Consider the following 24761-nt stretch of genomic DNA (forward strand, 5'->3'; position numbering starts at 1 on the left):
AAATGATTCTGATCCTAAAGGCTAAACTGATCCTAGATCAGAACTCCTATTCTGAGACGCTTTATGAATACAGGCCCTGAAGGCTTATGTTTAATCTTTAGCTCAGTGGGCTAACATGTCTTTCTTACCAAAGATGCTGAGGCTCTCTGTCTGGAAGACACTCTGCAGTGGAGGGAAGTAGATGACCGCCAGCTGGCCCATGATGGAACCCAGCACCGCATAGCAGAACATCTTGTTACTGCACAGGCCCATCTCATGGACCATACGAGTCTGACAGAGAGATAGAGAAACAGAGACCGTCATCATGAATCAACAACAGATCCTAGGTGACATGTTTCTGCCCACTAATCTCTCAGATCCTTCATCCTGTACAGGGCACAGCAGTGCACCCACCTGTGAGCGGGAGCTGAGGGCGTTGAACATGTCGAAGAACACAAAGCAGGTGAAGGTCATGGTGGTGTCTCTGGGAGTGATCAGATTGTCCTGAAGCTGAGAGGAGGAGATGCAAACATATTGATGGAATCAATCAGTCAACTGATACAGGAAATAGGTAGGGATTGGCTTGGATTCACTATTAAATGTGATCAGTGTGTTTCATTTTTTGGGCTCACACATTTATTAATCTGAAAACACACATTCCACATCAAAAGTAAAATCAAGAGACCGCGTCATTACAGTACACAGTAGACAGCGTCATTACAGCAGACCGCGTCATTACAGTACACAGCAGACCGCGTCATTACAGTACACAGCGTCATTACAGTACACAGCGTCATTACAGTACACAGCAGACCGCGTCATTACAGTACACAGCAGACCGCGTCATTACAGTACACAGCGTCATTACAGTACACAGCAGACCGCGTCATTACAGTACACAGCAGACCGCGTCATTACAGTACACAGCAGACCGCGTCATTACAGTACACAGCAGACCGCGTCATTACAGTACACAGCAGACCGCGTCATTACAGTACACAGTAGACCGCGTCATTACAGTACACAGTAGACCGCGTCATTACAGTACACAGTAGACCGCGTCATTACAGTACACAGTAGACCAATAAACAAACATCAGCCATATTATCAAAGAAGGCAACAATGTCCCGGAGAAAAAAAACATATCTTATGAACACAAAAACAATACACAGTCTGATTGTAACAGGCCAGTCCTAATCCTACTGCTGCTGCTTGTAACAGGCCAGTCCTAATCCTACTGCTGCTGCTTGTAACAGGCCAGTCCTACTGCTGCTGCTTGTAACAGGCCAGTCCTACTGCTGCTGCTTGTAACAGGCCAGTCCTACTGCTGCTGCTTGTAACAGGCCAGTCCTACTGCTGCTGCTTGTAACAGGCCAGTCCTACTGCTGCTGCTTGTAACAGGCCAGTCCTACTGCTGCTGCTTGTAACAGGCCAGTCCTACTGCTGCTGCTTGTAACAGGCCAGTCCTACTGCTGCTGCTTGTATTGTAACAGGCCAGTCCTACTGCTGCTGCTTGTAACAGGCCAGTCCTACTGCTGCTGCTTGTAACAGGCCAGTCATAATCCTACTGCTGCTGCTTGTAACAGGCCAGTCATAATCCTACTGCTGCTGCTTGTAACAGGCCAGTCATAATCCTACTGCTGCTGCTTGTAACAGGCCAGTCATAATCCTACTGCTGCTGCATGTAACAGGCCAGTCATAATCCTACTGCTGCTGCATGTAACAGGCCAGTCATTATACTACTGCTGCTGCTTGTAACAGGCCAGTCATTATACTACTGCTGCTGCTTGTAACAGGCCAGTCATAATCCTACTGCTGCTGCTTGTAACAGGCCAGTCATAATCCTACTGCTGCTGCTTGTAACAGGCCAGTCATAATCCTACTGCTGCTGCTTGTAACAGGCCAGTCATAATCCTACTGCTGCTGCTTGTAACAGGCCAGTCATAATCCTACTGCTGCTGCATGTAACAGGCCAGTCATTATACTACTGCTGATTGTAACAGGCCAGTCATTATACTACTGCTGATTGTAACAGGCCAGTCATTATACTACTGCTGATTGTAACAGGCCAGTCATTATACTACTGCTGATTGTAACAGGCCAGTCATAATACTGATTTGATAGAAGTTTGATCATGCTTTCCTGAATGATCAAGAACACTACTATGATTACAACTACTTGCCTCTCTCCAGAAGACGAACAGGGTGCCGCATACGATGACGAGTGCCGACACCAGCACCTTGACTAACAGACTGCGCGTGAGGATGCTGTCCCGCACATTCCTCGGAGGCTTCCGGATCACATCCTTATCCACTGGCTCCACTCCCAGACTAAGGATGACAGAGGATTACATGGATTTCCATCTACGGTAATTACCACAAACTATTTTTACACAAAGCATCAGTAATTGTGATTTTAATCTGGTGGACTTAAATATGAAAGCAGCAGGTAGCCTAGCGGTTAGAGATTTGGGCAGGTAGCCTAGCGGTTAGAGATTTGGGCAGGTAGCCTAGCGGTTAGAGATTTGGGCAGGTAGCCTAGCGGTTAGAGATTTGGGCAGGTAGCCTAGCAGTTAGAGATTTGGGCAGGTAGCCTAGCGGTTAGAGATTTGGGCAGGTAGCCTAGCGGTTAGAGATTTGGGCAGGTAGCCTAGCGGTTAGAGATTTGGGCAGGTAGCCTAGCGGTTACAGATTTGGGCAGGTAGCCTAGCGGTTAGAGATTTGGGCCAGTAAGCGAAAGCTCGCTAGTTTGAGTCCCCAGGCTGACAAGGTGAAAAAAAGAATCTGTCGCTGTGCCCTAATTGCTCCAGGGTTACCGTTGATAATGGCTGACCCTGGCCGTGACCCCACTCTCCGAGGGTTGGGATATGCAAAAAAATGCATTTCCATTTCACAAAAATACGTATAATACACACTTGTACATGTGTGAAACAGGACAGATATAAGCACCCACTAAATTCTTAAATGACACCAAATTCTTAAATTATTATTATTATATAAAATCTTGTGAAACTGAGAGCAGACCATTTTCATGACAAAAGAATACAGTTCCCATAATGCTTTGTGTAGTGTCACCTCTGAGCGGGAGGTCCGTCCATGATGATGTTGATCCACAGGATCTGCATGGCATTCAGAGGGTTGGGGAAGTTCATCAGCGTTGCCAGGGAGATGAGGGTGAGCGCTGCAATGCTCCTAGGAAACACAATAATGCCAATTTAATCATATTTACAACAAAGTGGCCCATATAGCATTGTTTCAATGAATCTCTTTATCAAAAAGGTAGATCTCCATCACTCACGTGCTCAGCTGGAAGCGGACAAAGTTTTTAATGTTGTTGTAAATGCCTTTCCCTTCCTCGATGGCAGACCTAGGACGAAACAGAATGACAGAAATATTAACTCATTTTTCTATCCTAGCAAAGACACATTTCTAGAAATCATGATGGCTTTGAAGCCCAAAAGAATTAGCAAACTGGGTAGGAGTATAAAGTGTTACTGCAAACTGTTTCTAAAAGTTTCCTCACAAGATGGTCTGGAAGTCATCGTCCACTAGGATCATGTCTGCTGCCTCTTTACAAACGTCAGTGCCAGCCTGGCCCATGGCAACGCCGATGTCTGCTGCTTTCAGCGCTACGGCATCATTCACACCATCACCCGTCATCGCCACCACAGCACCAATGTTCTGGAGAGACTGGAATGAGAGAGGGAGCGAGGAGATGGAACAGTCAAACCTTGTAATAAATCCACATTATAGTCATGAATTAAACTCCTGAAAGAACACAACAGTTTTTAGTTAATGAATCGAGTTCCCTGATCTTGATTGAACTCATTCCTTTAGATTAAAGGGATCTGAAATTATGGAGTGCATTTTCTAATAATTGTGTGATTTCATTTTCTTCACTAGCACTCGTAACACTAGTGACTGGAAAACCACCAGGTATACCGTAGACACTTCCCCGTGACTGAATGTCACAAATTGCGGTGGGAGTTTCTAGAGACTTCCCAGGACTTTGGAGCCACATGCTGCCAGGCCAGGCTCTGCCTACGCAGAACAGGCATTCACACATCATCTCATGCCAGCTGGCTGGGTTCTCACCTTGACTATCTTCAGCTTGTGTCTGGGGCTGGCCCGGTAGAACACCACGATCTGGAGGAGGCAGAGACATCACCCTGTTAACCCAGCCCTGTTAGACATCACCCTGTTAGACATCACCCTGTTCATCCAGCCCTGTGTTTGAGTGTTTTACAGCTTGATAAGGATGATGTTCACATTTAATAAAAGCTCTGACGAAGGCCAAGAGGGAGACATGTAAGCTTTAACACAAATAAGTGATATCAGCAAGAGCAGCACGTGGGTTTCTCTGTTCTTTGATCAGCAAGAGCAGCGTGTGGGTTTCTCTGTTCCTTGATGCACATTTACAATGTACATGTGAACGTAATGAAGGTATTCAATTCAATTCCAACAACTTTATTTGTCCACTTAGGACAATTACTATGTGAAGACGGTACACTCTGTACTATTTAAAGAATAAGGATTGTGAGTCAGAGAAAGTCTCAGTGTATTAGAGCCTGTGTGTGTTGATATGTTCCTACCCTGGGAACCATCTGAGACAGCTGTTGGAGGTCCATCTGGTCCACCTCCTCTCCAGACAGAGACTGGGAGCCCTTGGTGTAGATTCCCAGACGGCCCGCTGAGGACACAAGGACACACGCACGGTCAGATATTGCATCCCCATTTCATCATACGTTTTTGCAAAAAATGTATCTCGGAGGTTGCAAGAAGGAGATTTCAAGTTACAAGTGGGGGGAGATTACTAAAGGTAGATTACAAGTGGGGGGAGATTACTAAAGGGAGGTTACAAGTTACAAGAGGGAGAGAGATGAAGAGAGAGGAAAACAAGCGCGCCTCACCTATGGACACAGCGGTCTCCTGGGAGTCTCCAGTGATCATCTTGATGGCCACTCCTGAGCTGATGAGCGTGCCCACAGCCTCTTTGACCCCTGACCTGGGCGGATCGATGATGCCCACCAGGCCCAGGAATGACAGGTTGCCCATCTCCGAACCCGACGCAAAAGCCAGAACTGCGCCGGAAAACAAGACAGAAGATTACATTGTTGTTACTTTAGCGATCCCCGAAGGAAAAAAGGTAGGGCTTTACTTGGAATCGGGCCAATGACACTGGCCACTTCCACCAACCCCCTTTACCTCTGAGGCCTGAGGATCCCATGTAACTCTTCTGCTGCTGGTAGAGCTCCCTCTGCTGGTGGTTGAGAGGTAGTGTTGTACCTTTGCTGTGGTAGTAGCTACAGAAGCGGATGACCTGCTCATAAGCCCCCTTCATGTAATACACACCTGGCTGGTCCTGAGGTAACACATCACCAAGGACAGAAAACAACATTACACATTCATCACAAAGAAGCTCATAGGACAACACTACTACAGATAGAATGGCTCTTTGCTGTGTCCATGTTACGTAGAAGAGACAGTGACTGTGGAAAGGAGTAAGGGTGTTGGTGCTCTGGGCTGACTGACCTGCTGAGTGCGGTGGACACAGCGGACGGCCATCCACTTCTGTTCTGAACTGAAAGGGTTTTCCTCCAGACGTACATACTCCTGCTGCTGCCCTTCTAGACCCATCTGCAGGGAACATACTTTGGTGACCGGCTTCTGTTCATCTGTGTGTGCGTGTGTGTGTCAGAGACAGTGAGCGTGTGATAGTTTCTCCCTCTGGGGACTCGTTAGTTTTCTAGTCACACTCGTAGGAGTGTGTATTCTCGTTGGTAACACACAGTCATCGAACCGAGTGTGGAAATGTCCCACCCACCCACACACCCACACACACACACACGACTTTCCATCTCCAATTGTAATTACAACAGCGTTGTCAAGTCACACACTGTTACCAAGGCAGTCGCTCCCACAGGGCATGAGACTTGGTCCTGCTAGTCTACTGTTTTTGTCTGTGATACTGTGTAATAATCTGAAGGGGTCTCACAGACACACATATTTATTTACATTTTATTTGACCTTTATTTAACTAGGCAAGTCAGTTAAGAACAAATTCTTATTTACAATGACGGCCTACCAGAAGGCAAAAGGCCTCCTGCGGGGACGGGGGCTAAGATTAAAAATAAAAATATAGGACAAAACACACGTCATGACAAGAGAGACAACACAGCATATAACCCCTCTCACAGACACACATATAACCCCTGTGTGTTAATAATCTGAAGGGCTCTCACAGACACACATAACCCCTGTGTGTGAATAATCTGAAGGGCTCTCACAGACACACATGTAATCCCTGTGTGTTAATAATCTGAAGGGCTCTCACAGACACACATATAACCCCTGTGTGTTAATAATCTGAAGGGCTCTCACAGACACACATATAACCCCTGTGTGTTAATAATCTGAAGGGCTCTCACAGACACACATATAACCCCTGTGTGTTAATAATCTGAAGGGCTCTCACAGACACACATATAACCCCTGTGTGTTAATAATCTGAAGGGCTCTCACAGACACACATATAACCCCTGTGTGTTAATATCTGAAGGGCTCTCACAGACACACATATAACCCCTGTGTGTTAATAATCTGAAGGGCTCTCACAGACACACATATAACCCCTGTGTGTTAATCTGAAGGGCTCTCACAGACACACATATAACCCCTGTGTGTTAATAATCTGAAGGGCTCTCACAGACACACATATAACCCCTGTGTGTTAATAATCTGAAGGGCTCTCACAGACACACATATAACCCCTGTGTGTTAATAATCTGAAGGGCTCTCACAGACACACATATAACCCCTGTGTGTTAATAATCTGAAGGGCTCTCACAGACACACATATAACCCCTGTGTGTTAATAATCTGAAGGGCTCTCACAGACACACATAACGCTTGTGTGTGCTTACTGTTTTGTGGCCAGGGTGCTAACGGCGTCGGCTAGCAATGCAATGCGTGTGTGTGTACCTTCATGGCCAGGGCGATGAGGGCCCCCTCAGTGGGGCGTCCCATCAGGGTGTTGTTCCTGATGACAGCGTCATTGCATATGCAACCAGCCTATCAGAGAGCAGAAGGACAGGCGGTTATGACATCAGATGCTAGCCCAGATCCTTTACCCATGCCGTCGTAGAGGGACAGTTCACCACGTTCTGTGTCTCTCCGGCGTTATTACATGAGTGCAGACCAAGTCTTCACTTCAGAGTATTGAGATTTACCCCAATGACCACATATCTGTCCCAGTTTCTCACCTCTACAATCTTGCTGACGGAGGTGTTTGAGAAGCCGTGGATCTCCTCCCCGTGCAGTAACACCTCCCCAGCTCCGTTGTAACCCACGCCCGTCACCTGGCAGAGAGGACAACATGGAGGACACAGCAAAACAATGAAGATCAACAAACATCCCCCCAAAATATTTTGGATGTAAACCCTCATTTCACAAGATAAATTGAATGAACACATTGTCATTTACGGTAAGGACCTTGCCAGATGACTAAATAACAGTCCTAAACTAGGCAGGAGGAACTAGCCTCACACACAGTCTACCTCAACATGTAGTCCATCAGCGGTGAACAGGTGAGTGACGGTCATCTCGTTCTTGGTCAGAGTCCCCGTCTTGTCTGAGCAGATGACGTTGCAGCAGCCTGGGTGATGGAGGAAGTGATGCGGTCAAATTAAACTAGACACACACACACACACACACACACACACCAAACTGAGTGTTAAAGGCAGAGCTCGGCTCACTTCACCTCCGCCAGACCCTACCAAGTGTCTCCACGATGGGCAGCTTCTTGACAATGGCCCTCTTCTTGACCATCCTCATCACACCGAGGGCCAAGGTGACCGTCACCACGATGGGTAGACCCTCAGGGATGGCTGCCACCGCCAGGCTTGGGTAAGAGGGGAGGAAGAGGGAGGAGACGAGAGCGGAAAACCGCTAAGTCTTTACTTGAAGAGAGTACACAGTGTGTACATTGGCATTCCTACCAACTTTATTCACAACACCTCACCTCACAGGTGTGAGAAAAGAACACTTTCACTGTAATGTAAATACAGGTTAACAAGGTTAGCTGCACACCCCGAGGTACTGACGGTGTAAAGTGATGAGGAATGATAAAATCTCTGATCTCTTGCGAAAGAGAAAACACTGTCTTGCTAAAATCACCACAATGACGTGACCCCAATTGTGTGATTGTATTACAGTGTTTTTAAAACTTAAATAACAAAATGCACTGACATGACAGGAAGTTTAATCTAACCCTTACACTACTGCGTTCACCCCCGTAACCAGGCACGTGACAACCATCAAATCCCCCATTATGCTCTGCTAACCTACTCAGATGTCACACTGAATGAATTAGTGTTATCAAAAGATCCTTCACATGGCATTCTGCCCTGGGCAACACTAAACATACTGTGTTGTTGGATTAGACGTCTATGGCAGAGAATATGCCCATATCTTGGGATATGTTGACAATGACAGAAACAACGGCAACACAATTTATACAAAGCACTGTAATATTTGCATATATGGAATATACAAATTGGGGCTTACCTGACACCGATGGTGAACATGTCTAATAAGTGTTTCCCCTGGAGCCAACCAACCAGCATGATCACCCCTGAAACCCATGGCAACACTCATTAGTGGTGGTTAGCCATGTACTGGCTAGGAGCATTAACACTATATAGAGAGCATTAACACTATATAGACAGCATTAACACTATATAGACAGTATTAACACCATATAGAGAGCATTAACACTAAATAGAGAGCATTAACACTAAATAGAGAGCATTAACACTAAATAGAGAGCATTAACACTATAGAGAGAGCATTAACACTATATAGACAGCATTAACACTATAGAGAGAGCATTAACACTATATAGACAGCATTAACACTATATAGACAGTATTAACACTATAGAGAGAGCATTAACACTATATAGACAGTATTAACTGGTTGGGAGCATTAACACTATATAAACAGCATTAACACTATATAGACAGCATTAACTGGCTGGGAGCATTAACACTATCTAGACAGCATTAACACTATCTAGACAGCATTAACACTATCTAGACAGCATTAACACTATCCAGACAGCATTAACACTATCCAGACAGCATTAACACTATCCAGACAGCATTAACACTATCCAGACAGCATTAACACTATACAGACAGCATTAACACTATACAGAGAGCATTAACTGGCTGGGAGCATTAACACTATCTAGACAGCATTAACACTATATAGAGAGCATTAACACTATCTAGACAGCATTAACACTATATAGACAGTATTAACTGGCTGGGAGCATTAACACTAAATAGAGAGCATTAACACTATCGAGACAGCATTAACACTATCTAGACAGCATTAACACTATCTAGACAGCATTAACACTATCTAGACAGCATTAACACTATCTAGACAGCATTAACACTATACAGACAGCATTAACACTATACAGACAGCATTAACACTATACAGACAGCATTAACACTATACAGACAGCATTAACACTATACAGACAGCATTAACACTATACAGACAGCATTAACACTATACAGACAGCATTAACTGGCTGGGAGCATTAACACTATCTAGACAGCATTAACACTATATAGAGAGCATTAACACCATCTAGACAGCATTAACACTATATAGACAGTATTAACACTATATAGACAGTATTAACTGGCTGGGAGCATTAACACTATATAGACAGCATTAACACTATATAGACAGGATTAACTAGCCGGGAGTATTAACACTATATAGACAGCATTAACACTATATAGACAGCATTAACACTATATAGACAGCATTAACACTATATAGACAGCATTAACACTATATAGGGAGCATTAACACTATATAGGGAGCACTAACACTATATAGACAGGATTAACTGGCCGGGAGTATTAACACTATATAGACAGCATTAACACTATATAGACAGTATTAACTGGCTGGGAGCATTAACACTATATAGACAGCATTAACACTATATAGATAGCATTAACACTATATAGAGAGCATTAACACTATATAGACAGCATTAACACTATATAGACAGCATTAACACTATATAGACAGTTTTAACTGGCTGGGAGCATTAACACTATATAGACAGCATTAACACTATATAGACAGCATTAACTGCCTGGGAGCATTAACACTATATAGACAGTATTAACACTATATAGAGAGCATTAACACTATATAGACAGCATTAACTGCCTGGGAGCATTAACACTATATAGACAGTATTAACACTATATAGAGAGCATTAACACTATATAGACAGCATTAACACTATATAGACAGCATTAACACTATATAGACAGCATTAACACTATATAGACAGCATTAACACTACATAGACAGCATTGACTGACTGGGAGCATTAACACTATATAGACAGCATTAACACTATATAGACAGCATTAACACTATATAGACAGCATTAACACTATATAGACAGCATTAACACTATATAGACAGCATTAACACTATATAGACAGTATTAACTGGCTGGGAGCATTAACCTGTTAGGGCTAGGGGGCAGTATTTACACGGCCGGATAAAAAACGTACCCGATTTAATCTGGTTACTACTCCTGCGCAGTAACTACAATATGCATATAATTATTGGCTTTGGATAGAAAACACCCTAAAGTTTCTAAAACTGTTTGAATGGTGTCTGTGAGTATAACAGAACTCATATGGCAGGCAAAAACCTGAGAAGATTTCATGCAGGAAGTGGCCTGTCTGACAAGGTGTTGTTGTTCTTGCCTCTGTTTATTGAAGAGTCAGGATCTTAGCTGTAACGTGACACTTCCTACGGCTCCAATAGGCTCTCAGAGCCCGGGAAAAAACTGAACGATGTCGAGGCAGCCCCAGGCTGAAACACATTATCGCTTTTGCCAAGTGGCCGATCAGAGGACAAAGGAATTAGGCGCGTGCCCGAGTCGACCCAGTGATATATTTTCTTTCGGCTGTTTACCTAATTGCAGATTCCCGGTCGGAATATTATCGATTTTTTACGAGAAAAATGGCATAAAAATTGATTTTAAACAGCGGTTGACATGCTTCGAAGTACGGTAATGAAATATTTAGAAATCTTTTGTCACAAAATGCGCCGTGCGCGTGACCCTTATTTACCATTTTGATAGTGTCCTGAACGCACAAACAAAACGCCGCTGTTGGAACATAACTATGGATTATTTTGGACCAAACCAACATTTGTTATTGAAGTAGAAGTCCTGGGAGTGCATTCTGACGAAGAACAGGAAAGGTAATCAAACTTTTCTAATAGTAAATCGGAGTTTGGCGAAGGCTAAACTTGGTGGGTGTCTAAATAGCTAGCCCTGTGATGCTGGGCTATCTACTTAGAATATTGTAAAATGTGCTTTCACCGAAAAGCTATTTTAAAATCGGACATATCGAGAGCATAGAGGAGTAATGTATCTATAATTCTTAAAATAATTGTTATGCTTTTTGTGAACGTTTATCGTGAGTAATTTAGTAAATTGTTAGTAAATTCGCCGGAAGTTTGCGGGGGGGTATGCTAGTTCTGAACGTCACATGCTAATGTAAAAAGCTGGTTTTTGATATAAATATGAACTTGATTGAACAAAACATGCATGTATTGTATAACATAATGTCCTAGGTGTGTCATCTGATGAAGATCATCAAAGGTTAGTGCTGCATTTAGCAGTCTTCTGGGTTTTTGTGACATTATATGCTAGCTTGAAAAATGGGTGTCTGATTATTTCTGGCTGGGTACTCTGCTGACATAATCTAACGTTTTGCTTTCGTTGTAAAGCCTTTTTGAAATCAGACAGTGTGGTTAGATTAACGAGAGTCTTGTCTTTAAATAGCTGTAAAATAGTCATATGTTTGAGAAATTGAAGTAATAGCATTTCTAAGGTATTTGAAAATCGCGCCACAGGATTCAACTGGCTGTTACGTAGGTGGGACGATTTGGTGCCACCTGCCCTTGAGAGGTTAACACTATATAGACAGCATTAACACTATATAGACAGTATTAACACTATATAGACAGCATTAACACTATATAGACAGTATTGACTGACTGGGAGCATTAACACTATATAGACAGCATTAACTGGCTGGGAGTATTAACAGTATATAGACAGCATTAACACTATATAGAGAGCATTAACACTATATAGAGAGCATTAACACTATATAGAGAGCATTAACACTATATAGACAGCATTAACTGGCTGGGAGCATTAACACTATATAGACAGTATTAACTGGCTGGGAGCATTAACACTATATAGACAGTATTAACTGGCTGGGAGCATTAACACTATATAGACAGCATTAACTGCCTGGGAGCATTAACACTATATAGACAGTATTAACACTATATAGACACCATTAACACTATATAGAGAGCATTAACACTATATAGACAGCATTAACACTATATAGACAGCATTAACACTATATAGACAGTATTAACTGGCTGGGAGCATTAACACTATATAGACAGTATTAACTGGCTGGGAGCATTAACACTATATAGAGAGCATTGACACTATATAGAGAGCATTGACACTATATAGACAGTATTAACTGGCTGGGAGCATTAACACTATATAGACAGTATTAACTGGCTGGGAGCATTAACACTATATAGAGAGCATTGACACTATATAGAGAGCATTAACACTATATAGACAGCATTGACACTATATAGACAGCATTGACACTATATAGACAGCATTAACACTATATAGACAGCATTAACACTATATAGACAGCATTAACACTATATAGACAGTATTAACTGGCTGGGAGCATTAACACTATATAGAGAGCATTAACACTATATAGACAGCATTAACACTATATGGACAGTATTAACTGGCTGGGAGCCTTAACACTATATAGAGAGCATTAACACTATATAGACAGTATTAACACTATATAGACCGCACTAACAGTATATAGAGAGTATTAACACTATATAGACAGTATTAACGGGCTGGGAGCATTAACACTATATAGACAGTATTAACTGGCTGGGAGCATTAAGACTATATAGTGTTAATGCTGTTAATATAGACAGTATTAACTGGCTGGGAGCATTAACACTATATAGACAGCATTAACACTATATAGACAGTATTAACTGGCTGGGAGCATTAACACTATATAGACAGCATTAACACTATATAGACAGTATTAACTGGCTGGGAGCATTAACACTATATAGAGAGCATTAACACTATATAGACAGTATTAACACTATATAGACAGCATTAACACTATATAGACAGTATTAACACTATATAGACAGTATTAACGGGCTGGGAGCATTAACACTATATAGACAGTATTAACTGGCTGGGAGTATTAACACTATATAGACAGCATTAACACTATATAGACAGTATTAACTGGCTGGGAGCATTAACACTATATAGACAGCATTAACTGGCTGGGAGCATTAACACTATATAGAGAGCATTGACACTATATAGAGAGCATTGACACTATATAGAGAGCATTAACACTATATAGAGAGCATTAACACTATATAGACAGTATTAACTGGCTGGGAGCATTAACACTATATAGAGAGCATTAACACTATATAGAGAGCATTAACACTATATAGAGAGCATTAACACTATATAGACAGTATTAACTGGCTGGGAGCATTAACACTATATAGACAGCATTAACACTATATAGACAGTATTAACTGGCTGGGAGCATTAACACTATATAGACAGCATTAACACTATATAGACAGTATTAACTGGCTGGGAGTATTAACACTATATAGACAGCATTAACACTATATAGACAGTATTAACTGGCTGGGAGCATTAACTATAGATACAGTACCGTTCAAAAGTTTGGGGTGACTTAGAAATGTCCTTTTTGAAAGAAAAGCACATTTTTGTTCATTAAAATAACATCAAATTGATCAGAAATACAGTCTAGACCTTGTTAATGTTGAAAATGACTATTGTAGCTGGAAACGGCAGATTTATTATGGAATATATACATAGGCGTACAGAGGCCCATTATCAGCAACCATCCCTCCTGTGTTCCAATGGCACGTTGTGTTAGCTAACCCAAGTTTATCATTGTAAAAGGCTAATTGATCATTAGAAAACCATTTTGCAATTATGTTAGCACAGCTGAAAACTGTTGTTCTGATTAAAGAAGCAATAAAACTGGCCTTAAGATTAGTTGAGAATCAGGAGAGTCAGCATTTGTGGGTTCAATTACTTGATCAAAATGTCCAGAAACAAAGACCTTTCTTCTGAAACTCGTCAGTCTATTCTTGTTCTGAGAAATGAAGGCTATTCCATGCGAGAAATTGCCAAGAAACTGAAGATCTAGTACAACGCTGTGTACTTCTCCCTTCACAGAACAGCGCAAACGGGCTCTAACCAGAATAGAAAGAGTGGGAGGCCCCAGTGCACAACTGAGCAAGAGGACAAGTACATTAGAGTGTCTAGTTTGAGAAACAGATGCCTCACAAGTCCTCAACTGGCAGCTTCATTAAATAGTACCCGCAAAACACCAGTCTCAACGTCAACAGTGAAGAGGCGACTGCGGGATGCTGGCCTTCTAGGCAGTTCCTCTGTCCAGTGTCTGTATGGCTTTTTCTTTGCAACTCTGCCTAGAAGGCCAGCATCCCAGAGTCACTCTTCTTCACTGTTGACGTTGAGATGGTCTTTTGCAGGTACTATTTAATGAACAATAAAAGACTGATGAGTTTCAGAAGAAAGTTCCTTGTTTCTGGCAATTTTGAGCCTGTAATCGAACACACAAATGCTGATGCTCCAAATACTCAACTAGTCTAAAGCCCAGTTGTATTGCTTCTTTAAATCAGCACAACAGTTTTCAGTTGTGCTATATTAATTGCAAAAGGGTTTTCTAATGATCAATTAGCCTTTTAAAATTATAAACTTGGATTAGCTAACACAATGTGCCATTGGAACACAGGAGTGATGGTTGCTGATAATGGGCCTCTGTACACCTATGTACAGTGAGGGAAAAAAGTATTTGATCCCCTGCTGATTTTGTACATTTTTTTTAAAACGCATGTCAAAAATGTTATAAATAGATTTGCATTTTAATGAGGGAAATAAGTATTTGACCCCTCTGAAAAACATGACTTAGTACTTGGTGGCAAAACCCTTGTTGGCAATCACAGAGGTCAGACGTTTCTTGTAGTTGGCCACCAGGTTTGCACACATCTCAGGAGGGATTTTGTCCCACTCCTCTTTGCAGATCTTCTCCAAGTCATTAAGGTTTTGAGGCTGACGTTTGGCAACTCGAACCTTCAGCTCCCTCCACAAATTTTGGCTAGGCCACTCCAGGACCTTAATGTGCTTCTTCTTGAGCCACTCTTTTGTTGCCTTGGCCGTGTGTTTTGGGTCATTGTCATGCTGGAATACCCATCCACGACCCATTTTCAATCCCCTGGCTGAGGGAAGGAGGTTCTCACCCAAGATTTGACGGTACATGGCCCCATCCATCGTCCCTTTGATGCGGTGAAGTTGTCCTGTCCCCTTAGCAGAAAAACACCCCCAAAGCATAATGTTTCCACCTCCATGTTTGACGGTGGGGATGGTGTTCTTGGGGTCATAGGCAGCATTCCTCCTCCTCCAAACACGGCGAGTTGATGCCAAAGAGCTCCATTTTGGTCTCATCTGACCACAACACTTTCACCCAGTTGTCCTCTGAATCATTCAGATGTTCATTGGCAAACTTCAGACGGGCATGTATATGTTCTTTCTTGAGCAGGGGGACCTTGCGGGCGCTGCAGGATTTCAGTCCTTCACGGCGTTCTCATGATCATTGCAACTCCACGAGGTGAGATCTTGCATGGAGCCCCAGGCCGAGGGAGATTGACAGTTCTTTTGTGCTTCTTCCATTTGCGAATAATCGCACCAACTGTTGTCACCTTCTCACCAAGCTGCTTGGCGATGGTCTTGTAGCCCATTCCAGCCTTGTGTAGGTCTACAATCTTGTCCCTGACATCCTTGGAGAGCTCTTTGGTCTTGGCCATGGTGGAGAGTTTGGAATCTGATTGATTGCTTCTGTGGACAGGTGTCTTTTATACAGGTAACAAACTGAGATTAGGAGCACTCCCTTTAAGAGCGTGCTCCTAATCTCAGCTCGTTACCTGTATTAAAAGACACCTGGGAGCCAAAAATCTTTCTGATTGAGAGGGGTCAAATACTTATTTCCCTCATTAAAATGCAAACCATTTTCTAACATTTTTGACATGCGTTTTTCTAGATTTTTTTGTTGTTATTCTGTCTCTCTCTGTTCAAATAAACCTACCATTAGAATTATAGACTGATCATTTATTTGTCAGTGGGCAAACGTACAAAATCAGCAGGGGATCAAATACTTTTTTCCCCTCACTGTAGATACTCCATAAGAGAAATGTAAAAAACAGCCGTTTCCAGCTACAATAGTCATTTACAACATTAACAATGTCTAGACTGTATTTCTGACCAATTTTAAATGGACAAAACAAGGACATTTCCAAGTGACCACACACACACACAAAATTAACTGGCTGGGAGCATTAACGGTCTCAGGGTTCTCCCCAGGATTTTTTAACAAGGTGGTGTTGTTGAGATTTTCAACAACTGTAACTGCCATTTTATGTAATCTAGAGCAAAAAAATGCCTTAAATGATAACGAATAAAGTAAAAAATAAATGTTATTAATAATATTGTTTTATGATTATATAGTGGCACTGCCAGGCCGGAAGGTGGCGCAGTGCCCGTCTTACATTCTTTGGGGGTGGGAACTCTGAGTATACAATATACCTGTACAACATGCTGTTGTGCAAATGGTATAGACAACAGGTGGAAATTATAGGCAATAAGCAAGACACCCCCAATAAAGGAGTGGTTCAGCAAAAAAAATAAAGGGAACACTTAAACAACACATCCTAGATCTGAATGAATAAAATAATCTTATTAAATACTTTTTTCTTTACATTGTTGAATGTGCTGACAACAAAATCACACAAAAATAATCAATGGAAATCCAATTTATCAACCCATGGAGGTCTGGATTTGGAGTCACACTCAAAATTAAAGTGGAAAACCACACTACAGGCTGATCCAACTTTGATGTAATGTCCTTAAAACAAGTCAAAATGAGGCTCAGTAGTGTGTGTGGCCTCCACATGCCTGTATGACCTCTCTACAACGCCTGGGCATGCTCCTGATGAGGTGGCGGATGGTCTCCTGAGGGATCTCCTCCCAGACCTGGACTAAAGCATCCGCCAACTCCTGGACAGTCTGTGGTGCAACGTGGCATTGGTGGATGGAGCGAGACATGATGTCCCAGATGTGCTCAATTGGATTCAGGTCTGGGGAACGGGCGGGCCAGTCCATAGCATCAATGCCTTCCTCTTGCAGGAACTGCTGACACACTCCAGCCACATGAGGTCTAGCATTGTCTTGCATTAGGAGGAACCCAGGGCCAACCGCACCAGCATATGGTCTCACAAGGGGTCTGAGGATCTCATCTCGGTACCTAATGGCAGTCAGGCTACCTCTGGCGAGCACATGGAGGGCTGTGCAGCCCCCCAAAGAAATGCCACCCCACACCATGACTGACCCACCGCCAAACCGGTCATGCTGGAGGATGTTGCAGGCAGCAGAACGTTCTCCACGGCGTCTCCAGACTGTCACGTCTGTCACTTGCTCAGTGTGAACCTGCTTTCATCTGTGAAGAGCACAGGGCGCCAGTGGCGAATTTGCCAATCTTGGTGTTCTCTGGCAAATGCCAAACGTCCTGCACGGTGTTGGGCTGTAAGCACAACCCCCACCTGTGGACGTCGGGCCCTCATACCACCCTCATGGAGTCTGTTTCTGACCGTTTGAGCAGACACATGCACATTTGTGGCCTGCTGGAGGTCATTTTGCAGGGCTCTGGCAGTGCTTCTCCTGCTCCTCCTTGCACAAAGGTGGAGGTAGCGGTCCTGCTGCTGGGTTGTTGCCCTCCTACGGCCTCCACGTCTCCTGATGTACTGGCCTGTCTCCTGGTAGCGCCTCCATGCTCTGGACACTACGCTGACAGACACAGCAAACCTTCTTGCCACAGCTCGCATTGATGTGCCATCCTGGATGAGCTGCACAACCTGAGCCACTTGTGTGGGTTGTAGACTCCGTCTCATGCTACCACTAGAGTGAAAGCACCGCCAGCATTCAAAAGTGACCAAAACATCAGCCAGGAAGCATAGGAACTGAGAAGTGGTCTGTGGTCCCCACCTGCAGAACCACTCCTTTATTGGGGGTGTCTTGCTAATTGCCTATAATTTCCACCTGTTGTCTATTCCATTTGCACAACAGCATGTGAAATTGATTGTCAATCAGTGTTGCTTCCTAAGTGGACAGTTTGATTTCACAGAAGTGTGATTGACTTGGAGTTACATTGTGTTGTTTAAGTGTTCCCTTTATTTTTTTGACCAGTGTATATACACACACACACACATATACATATATATATATATATATATATATATATATATATATATATATATATATATATATATATATATATATATATATATATATATATATATATATGTGTGTGTGTATATACATATATATATACACATGCATAAATATACATACACACGTATGTACGTATGTACGTATGCATGTATGTACGCACGTACGTACGCACGCACGCACGCACTGTAAGTCTCTTTGGATACTAAGTGTCATGCTAAATGGTATGTACAGTGTGTGTGTGTGTGTGTGTGTGTGTGTGTGTGTGTGTGTGTGTGTGCGGGCGTGCGTGCACACACTAAGTCTCCTTGGATACTAAGTGTCATGCTAAATGGTATGCACAGTGTGTGTGTGCGTGCGTACGCACGCACACTGTAAGTCTCTTTGGATACTAAGTGTCATGCTAAATGGTGTGTGCGCACACACACACACACACACACACACACACACACACAGTATCCAAAGCGACTTACAGTCATGCATGGATACATTTTACATATGGGTGTTCCCTGGGAATCGAACCCCCAAATCCTGGCGTTGCAAGCGCCGTGCTCTACCTACTGAGCCATTCAGGACCACGAGAACATGTGCACATTTGAGCACAACAAAAAAGATGTAGTACCTATGATTCCAAAGGAATAAAGCGAGAGCTGTTTTCCAAGCAGGTCCATGCTTTTCTGTAAAGGTGTTTTAGGGGCCTCCTCTGCTTGCATCATCTTAAAAACCTCTCCAAATTCAGAATTTTCTCCTGTTCCTATGACGATACCCTATAAGACAAAAACAAAAAGGTTACACAATGATATAAGACGTTATTAATCACAATCTGTAACTTTAATTTCCAGCCAGAAGTGCTATTCCATAACTTATTGGTAAACTGTTGGGATGGGTCATGTGAGGTACCTTGGCTTTGCCACATCGCACCAGGGTTCCCATGAAGGCCACATTGCTGCGGGAGGTGATGTCATTGTTGGTGGGCTGGTGGGATGTGGACTTGGAGCAGGGAGTGGTCTCTCCCGTCAGACTGGACTCATCCACTGATAGGTCAGTTGCCTGGGAGAGAGAGGGGCTAAAGGTTTGCCAGTCACTTCAGCAATTCTTTTGCTGCCAGCTTTTTTTGTAGAGCTAGTGAAGTCCCACCCATTGCAGATCTATGTTTATGTGTAAGAGTGAGGATGACAGTATCTTTTACAGCTTCTGAACAGGTGTGAGTGTATAACATACCTCAAAGAGTCGGAGATCAGCCGGGACTCTCTCCCCAACAGAGAGACAGACAGTGTCTCCAGGGACCAACTCCCGAGCCAGCATGCGCTCCAGGTGTCCTTCCCTCACACTAGAGGGGGGGAGATGGAGAGACAGAAACAACGGGGAGAGCGAGACAGAGAGTGAGACAGCGAGACAGAGAGAGCGCAAGAAGAGACAGAGAGAGGAGAGAGACAAGAAAGCGAGACCGAGAGAGAGGAGAGAGAGAGACAGAAGAGGGAATTGAACTGTAATCAGCAATGACCATGCTAATGTAACAGTATGCATGCCATCATGCACTATGCTAGTTCCACCACCAGCATCCAAGGGCAACAGCTTGTAGCAGCCTGGGGATATGGAAGAGTGAGTGAGTGAGTGTGTGAGAATATTTTGAGGGGGGGGATGTTGTGTTTGAAGTGGAAATCTGGCCCTCTGGATCCTGTTTGAAGTGGAAATTACATCCATTTCTCCATGTCCGCTTTACACTTCTTTCAGGAGGCACCAGTGCTTTCTTTATCCCAGGATGTGTGCACTAAGTCTATTGGAGTGACGTCGGTCCTAAGCTGCTTCCACTGTCATGTTTGACTGTCATTCCATATGTAGATACAATTAGTGATGGGTGAGAGAGAAAAACATAACAGAGAGCATTGGAGCTGAGAGAGGCAGTGCTCACCAGTGGCATTCTGGAGGAACAAGTTTTCCCAGCTCTTCAAGGGACTTCTCAGAGCGGTATTCCTTCAGAGAAACAGAGAGAGCATAGCTGAAACAACTCTCTACAAATGTCTTTGATCAGTTTTCATGCCCCTCATAAATGATGGAACAGCAATGCATTTCCAATGTTCTCTCTACAGAGACGAGCCCCACACACACACACACACACACACACACACACACACACACACACACACACACACACACACACACACACACACACACACACACACACACACACACACACACACACCCGTCTGTTCTGTTCCACTGTGATCTATTTGGCATCTGGCTTTGTGCTCTGAGAAAACACCATGACATCTGCAGAGAAACACACTGACTGACTCCCTGTCACAACTAACACAGTCCACAGAGTGAAGGCAAATAAAGAGGTCTCACCTGGACAAAGGCAACTGTAACCACTATTATAATGGCCTGTCAAGGAGAAAAAGAGGGATGGGGAGAGATAGAGATATAGAGATATATACAAAATAGGTTAGCGCTTAACTCTCCATTCTCTGTAGTACCCAGTCTAATCCGTTGTCAGACATTTCTGGAGCACCATGGAATTACTCACAGTACTAAATGGTATACTATAAATAACCTGTGTGGTGATGGGGTTCCTTACCACTGTGATGCTGATGGCATCATCAAACTGGCGCATGAGCACACTGATGACAGCAGAGGCCAGTAGCAACATGATGAGAGGATCCTTAAACTGGGGGAGGGAGAGGGAGAGAGGATGCCATCATTGAGCTGTTGCACTGCACGATCAATACCAATGTTCCACATCTGATGTGATCGGTAGTGACTTGTGTGAGTGTGTGTGACTGAATGAGTGAGTGACTGACTATATAGAAGAGAAATAGAATAAGGGTCTCTGTACAGAGAAAGTAAGAAGCCCATTCATTTGTCAAACAAGGTCCTGGAAGCTGCCGGAAGGTTGTCTCACACACATAAGGTATACTGTATCTCAATGACACAGTAATACTTTCAATGACACGGCAAACCTCCAACAGTCAGAAACTACATCTCTACATGTGAAACCTCTCTGGCAGACAGAGAGAGAGTAATGGCTGAATGCAGCCTGGTTCCTCTGGCAGACAGAGAGAGAGTAATGGCTGAATGCAGCCTGGTTCCTCTGGCAGACAGAGGCAGAGAGAGAGTAATGGCTGAATGCAGCCTGGTTCCTCTGGCAGACAGAGACAGAGAGAGAGTAATGGCTGAATGCAGCCTGGTTCCTCTGGCAGACAGAGACAGAGAGAGAGTAATGGCTGAATGTAGCCTGGTTCCTCTGGCAGACAGAGGCAGAGAGAGTGTAATGGCTGAATGCAGCCTGGTTCCTCTGGCAGACAGAGGCAGAGAGAGAGTAATGGCTGAATGCAGCCTGGTTCCTCTGGCAGACAGAGACAGAGAGAGTAATGGCTGAATGTAGCCTGGTTCCTCTGGCAGACAGAGGCAGAGAGAGAGTAATGGCTGAATGCAGCCTGGTTCCTCTGGCAGACAGAGACAGAGAGAGAGTAATGGCTGAATGCAGCCTGTCCTCTGAAACAGAGAGAGTAATGGCTGAATGTAGCCTGGTTCCTCTGGCAGACAGAGGCAGAGAGAGTGTAATGGCTGAATGCAGCCTGGTTCCTCTGGCAGACAGAGACAGAGAGAGCGTCTCTAGACAGAGAAGAGAGAGTAATGGCTGAATGTAGCCTGGTTCCTCTGGCAGACAGAGGCAGAGAGAGAGTAATGGCTGAATGTAGCCTGGTTCCTCTGGCAGACAGAGGCAGAGAAAGAGAGTAATGGCTGAATGTAGCCTGGTTCCTCTGGCAGACAGAGGCAGAGAGAGAGTAATGGCTGAATGCAGCCTGGTTCCTCTCTAGGTTTCTTCCTAGGTTCCTGCCTTTTTAGGGAGATTTTCCTAGCCACCGTGCTTCCACATCTGCATTGCTTGCTGTTTGGGGTTTCAGGCTGACTTTAGAGGCGAGGGGAGACTGACTAATCTACAAATCACCTTGCATCAGAAATAACTACTCAATATTATTTGCAGATCAGTCAGTCGGTCACAATTGACCCATTATACATCCATGTATTTTTTGATGCTCTCAAACACGGCCACTGACTGCACAGTGGGAGTACAGGCCCAGCCAATGGCGCTGTGTTGCTGTCGCTCCCTTTGACAGGATAATTGAGGCAGCATGGCGAGCGGACAAAGCATCGAGTCTACCGTAATTAATGTGTTCAATACTTACATAGGGGTTCAAAATCAGAGAGGAGTGACAGTGTTTGATTAAAGGCCTCCAGAGCCCTGGTTTCCTGGTTACTTCTGACAGGAACAAGATCCCCCTGACAGGAACAAGATTCAAGGCCCAGTACCTTCCTAAATGCTGACATCACACTCTGGGACATCTTCTGTACACACAATTACCTCCGTAGTCAGTAGGGCTCCCTGTAGTCTCCAGGTATCTGGAATTCAACTGCTCTGTAGTTAGTTGTCTGTTTTGCCTTGCACTTGAATTAACACAAGGACATCACAGTCTTTGACTATGTATGTACCCACCGTCGGCCTCTCAGAGAGATGGATTCAACACCACTATGTACCCACCGTCGGCCTCTCAGAGAGATGGATTCAACACCACTATGTACCCACCGTCGGCCTCTCAGAGAGATGGATTCAACACCACTATGTACCCACCGTCGGCCTCTCAGAGAGATGGATTCAACACCACTATGTACCCACCGTCGGCCTCTCAGAGAGATGGATTCAACACCACTATGTACCCACCGTCGGCCTCTCAGAGAGATGGATTCAACACCACTATGTACCCACCGTCGGCCTCTCAGAGAGATGGATTCAACACCACTATGTACCCACCGTCGGCCTCTCAGAGAGATGGATTCAACACCACTATGTACCCACCGTCGGCCTCTCAGAGAGATGGATTCAACACCACTATGTACCCACCGTCGGCCTCTCAGAGAGATGGATTCAACACCACTATGTACCCACCGTCGGCCTCTCAGAGAGATGGATTCAACACCACTATGTACCCACCGTCGGCCTCTCAGAGAGATGGATTCAACACCAATAGGTACAGTGCTTTTTAGAGCGCAGTCTGATAACGGTGATAAATGACTTCACGCCACCAGTTTATCCTCTGGGATGCTAAAAACGGATGAAAATCTGTAGCGGCAACGAGGTGCAGCGACGGGGGAGATGATGATGACGCCAAACTAAAGCCTTGTGCTGCTTTCTCACTTTGCTGCTAAAAATACTGGTGAGAAGATCACACACACACACACACACACACACACACACACACACACACACACACACACACACACACACACACACACACACACACACTTTGCGGATCTGAGCTGATGGTGAGAGCCTCCAGGAGACAGGAAGAGATGGAGCTGAGCTGATGGTGGGAGCCTCCAGGAGACAGGGAGAGATGGAGCTGAGCTGATGGTGGGAGCCTCCAGATGACAGGGGCTGAGCTGATGGTGAGAGCCTCCAGGAGACAGGAAGAGATGGAGCTGAGCTGATGGTGGGAGCCTCCAGGAGACAGGGAGAGATGGATCTGAGCTGATGGTGGGAGCCTCCAGATGACAGGGGCTAGTATGTGGAGCCTCCAGGAGACAGGAAGAGATGGAGCTGAGCTGATGGTGGGAGCCTCCAGGAGACAGGGAGAGATGGAGCTGAGCTGATGGCGGGAGCCTCCAGGAGACAGGGAGAGATGGAGCTGAGCTGATGGCGGGAGCCTCCAGGAGACAGGGAGAGATGGGGCTGAGCTGATGGGGGGAGCCTCCAGGAGACAGGGAGAGATGGATCTGAGCTGATGGTGGGAGCCTCCAGGAGACAGGGAGAGATGGGGCTGAGCTGATGGTGGGAGCCTCCAGGAGACAGGGAGAGATGGAGCTGAGCTGATGGTGGGAGCCTCCAGGAGACAGGGAGAGATGGAGCTGAGCTGATGGCGGGAGCCTCCAGGAGACAGGGAGAGATGGGGCTGAGCTGATGGCGGGAGCCTCCAGGAGACAGGGAGAGATGGAGCTGAGCTGATGGCGGGAGCCTCCAGGAGACAGGGAGAGATGGGGCTGAGCTGATGGCGGGAGCCTCCAGGAGACAGGGAGAGATGGAGCTGAGCTGATGGCGGGAGCCTCCAGGAGACAGGGAGAGATGGAGCTGAGCTGATGGCGGGAGCCTCCAGGAGACAGGGAGAGATGGAGCTGAGCTGATGGTGGGAGCCTCCAGGAGACAGGGAGAGATGGAG

General features: G+C 44.6%; 1 protein-coding gene across 5 annotated transcripts in view; it reads right to left on the bottom strand.

Moving 5' to 3' along the window:
* LOC106574737 (calcium-transporting ATPase type 2C member 1) overlaps positions 1–24761 on the bottom strand; it is a 55622-nt gene that overhangs the window by 2536 nt on the left and 28325 nt on the right. For all 5 annotated transcript variants that reach the window (XM_045712885.1, XM_045712891.1, XM_045712867.1 and 2 more), the window contains 22 exons: positions 21125–21214; positions 20896–20931; positions 20459–20520; positions 19768–19876; positions 19447–19596; positions 19169–19313; positions 8544–8610; positions 7754–7878; positions 7535–7632; positions 7241–7336; positions 6960–7049; positions 5511–5615; positions 5184–5340; positions 4889–5059; positions 4571–4668; positions 4074–4124; positions 3502–3668; positions 3277–3345; positions 3054–3170; positions 2162–2309; positions 394–489; positions 129–270 (listed from right to left, as the gene is read on the bottom strand). In XM_045712885.1, the coding sequence (XP_045568841.1) occupies positions 129–270; positions 394–489; positions 2162–2309; positions 3054–3170; positions 3277–3345; positions 3502–3668; positions 4074–4124; positions 4571–4668; positions 4889–5059; positions 5184–5340; positions 5511–5615; positions 6960–7049; positions 7241–7336; positions 7535–7632; positions 7754–7878; positions 8544–8610; positions 19169–19313; positions 19447–19596; positions 19768–19876; positions 20459–20520; positions 20896–20931; positions 21125–21214 (2389 nt within the window). The remainder of the gene's footprint in view (positions 1–128; positions 271–393; positions 490–2161; positions 2310–3053; positions 3171–3276; positions 3346–3501; positions 3669–4073; positions 4125–4570; positions 4669–4888; positions 5060–5183; positions 5341–5510; positions 5616–6959; positions 7050–7240; positions 7337–7534; positions 7633–7753; positions 7879–8543; positions 8611–19168; positions 19314–19446; positions 19597–19767; positions 19877–20458; positions 20521–20895; positions 20932–21124; positions 21215–24761) is intronic.

The sequence above is a fragment of the Salmo salar genome, chromosome ssa02 (assembly GCF_905237065.1).
Source record: "Salmo salar chromosome ssa02, Ssal_v3.1, whole genome shotgun sequence".
Classification (NCBI taxonomy): Eukaryota; Metazoa; Chordata; class Actinopteri; order Salmoniformes; family Salmonidae; genus Salmo; species Salmo salar.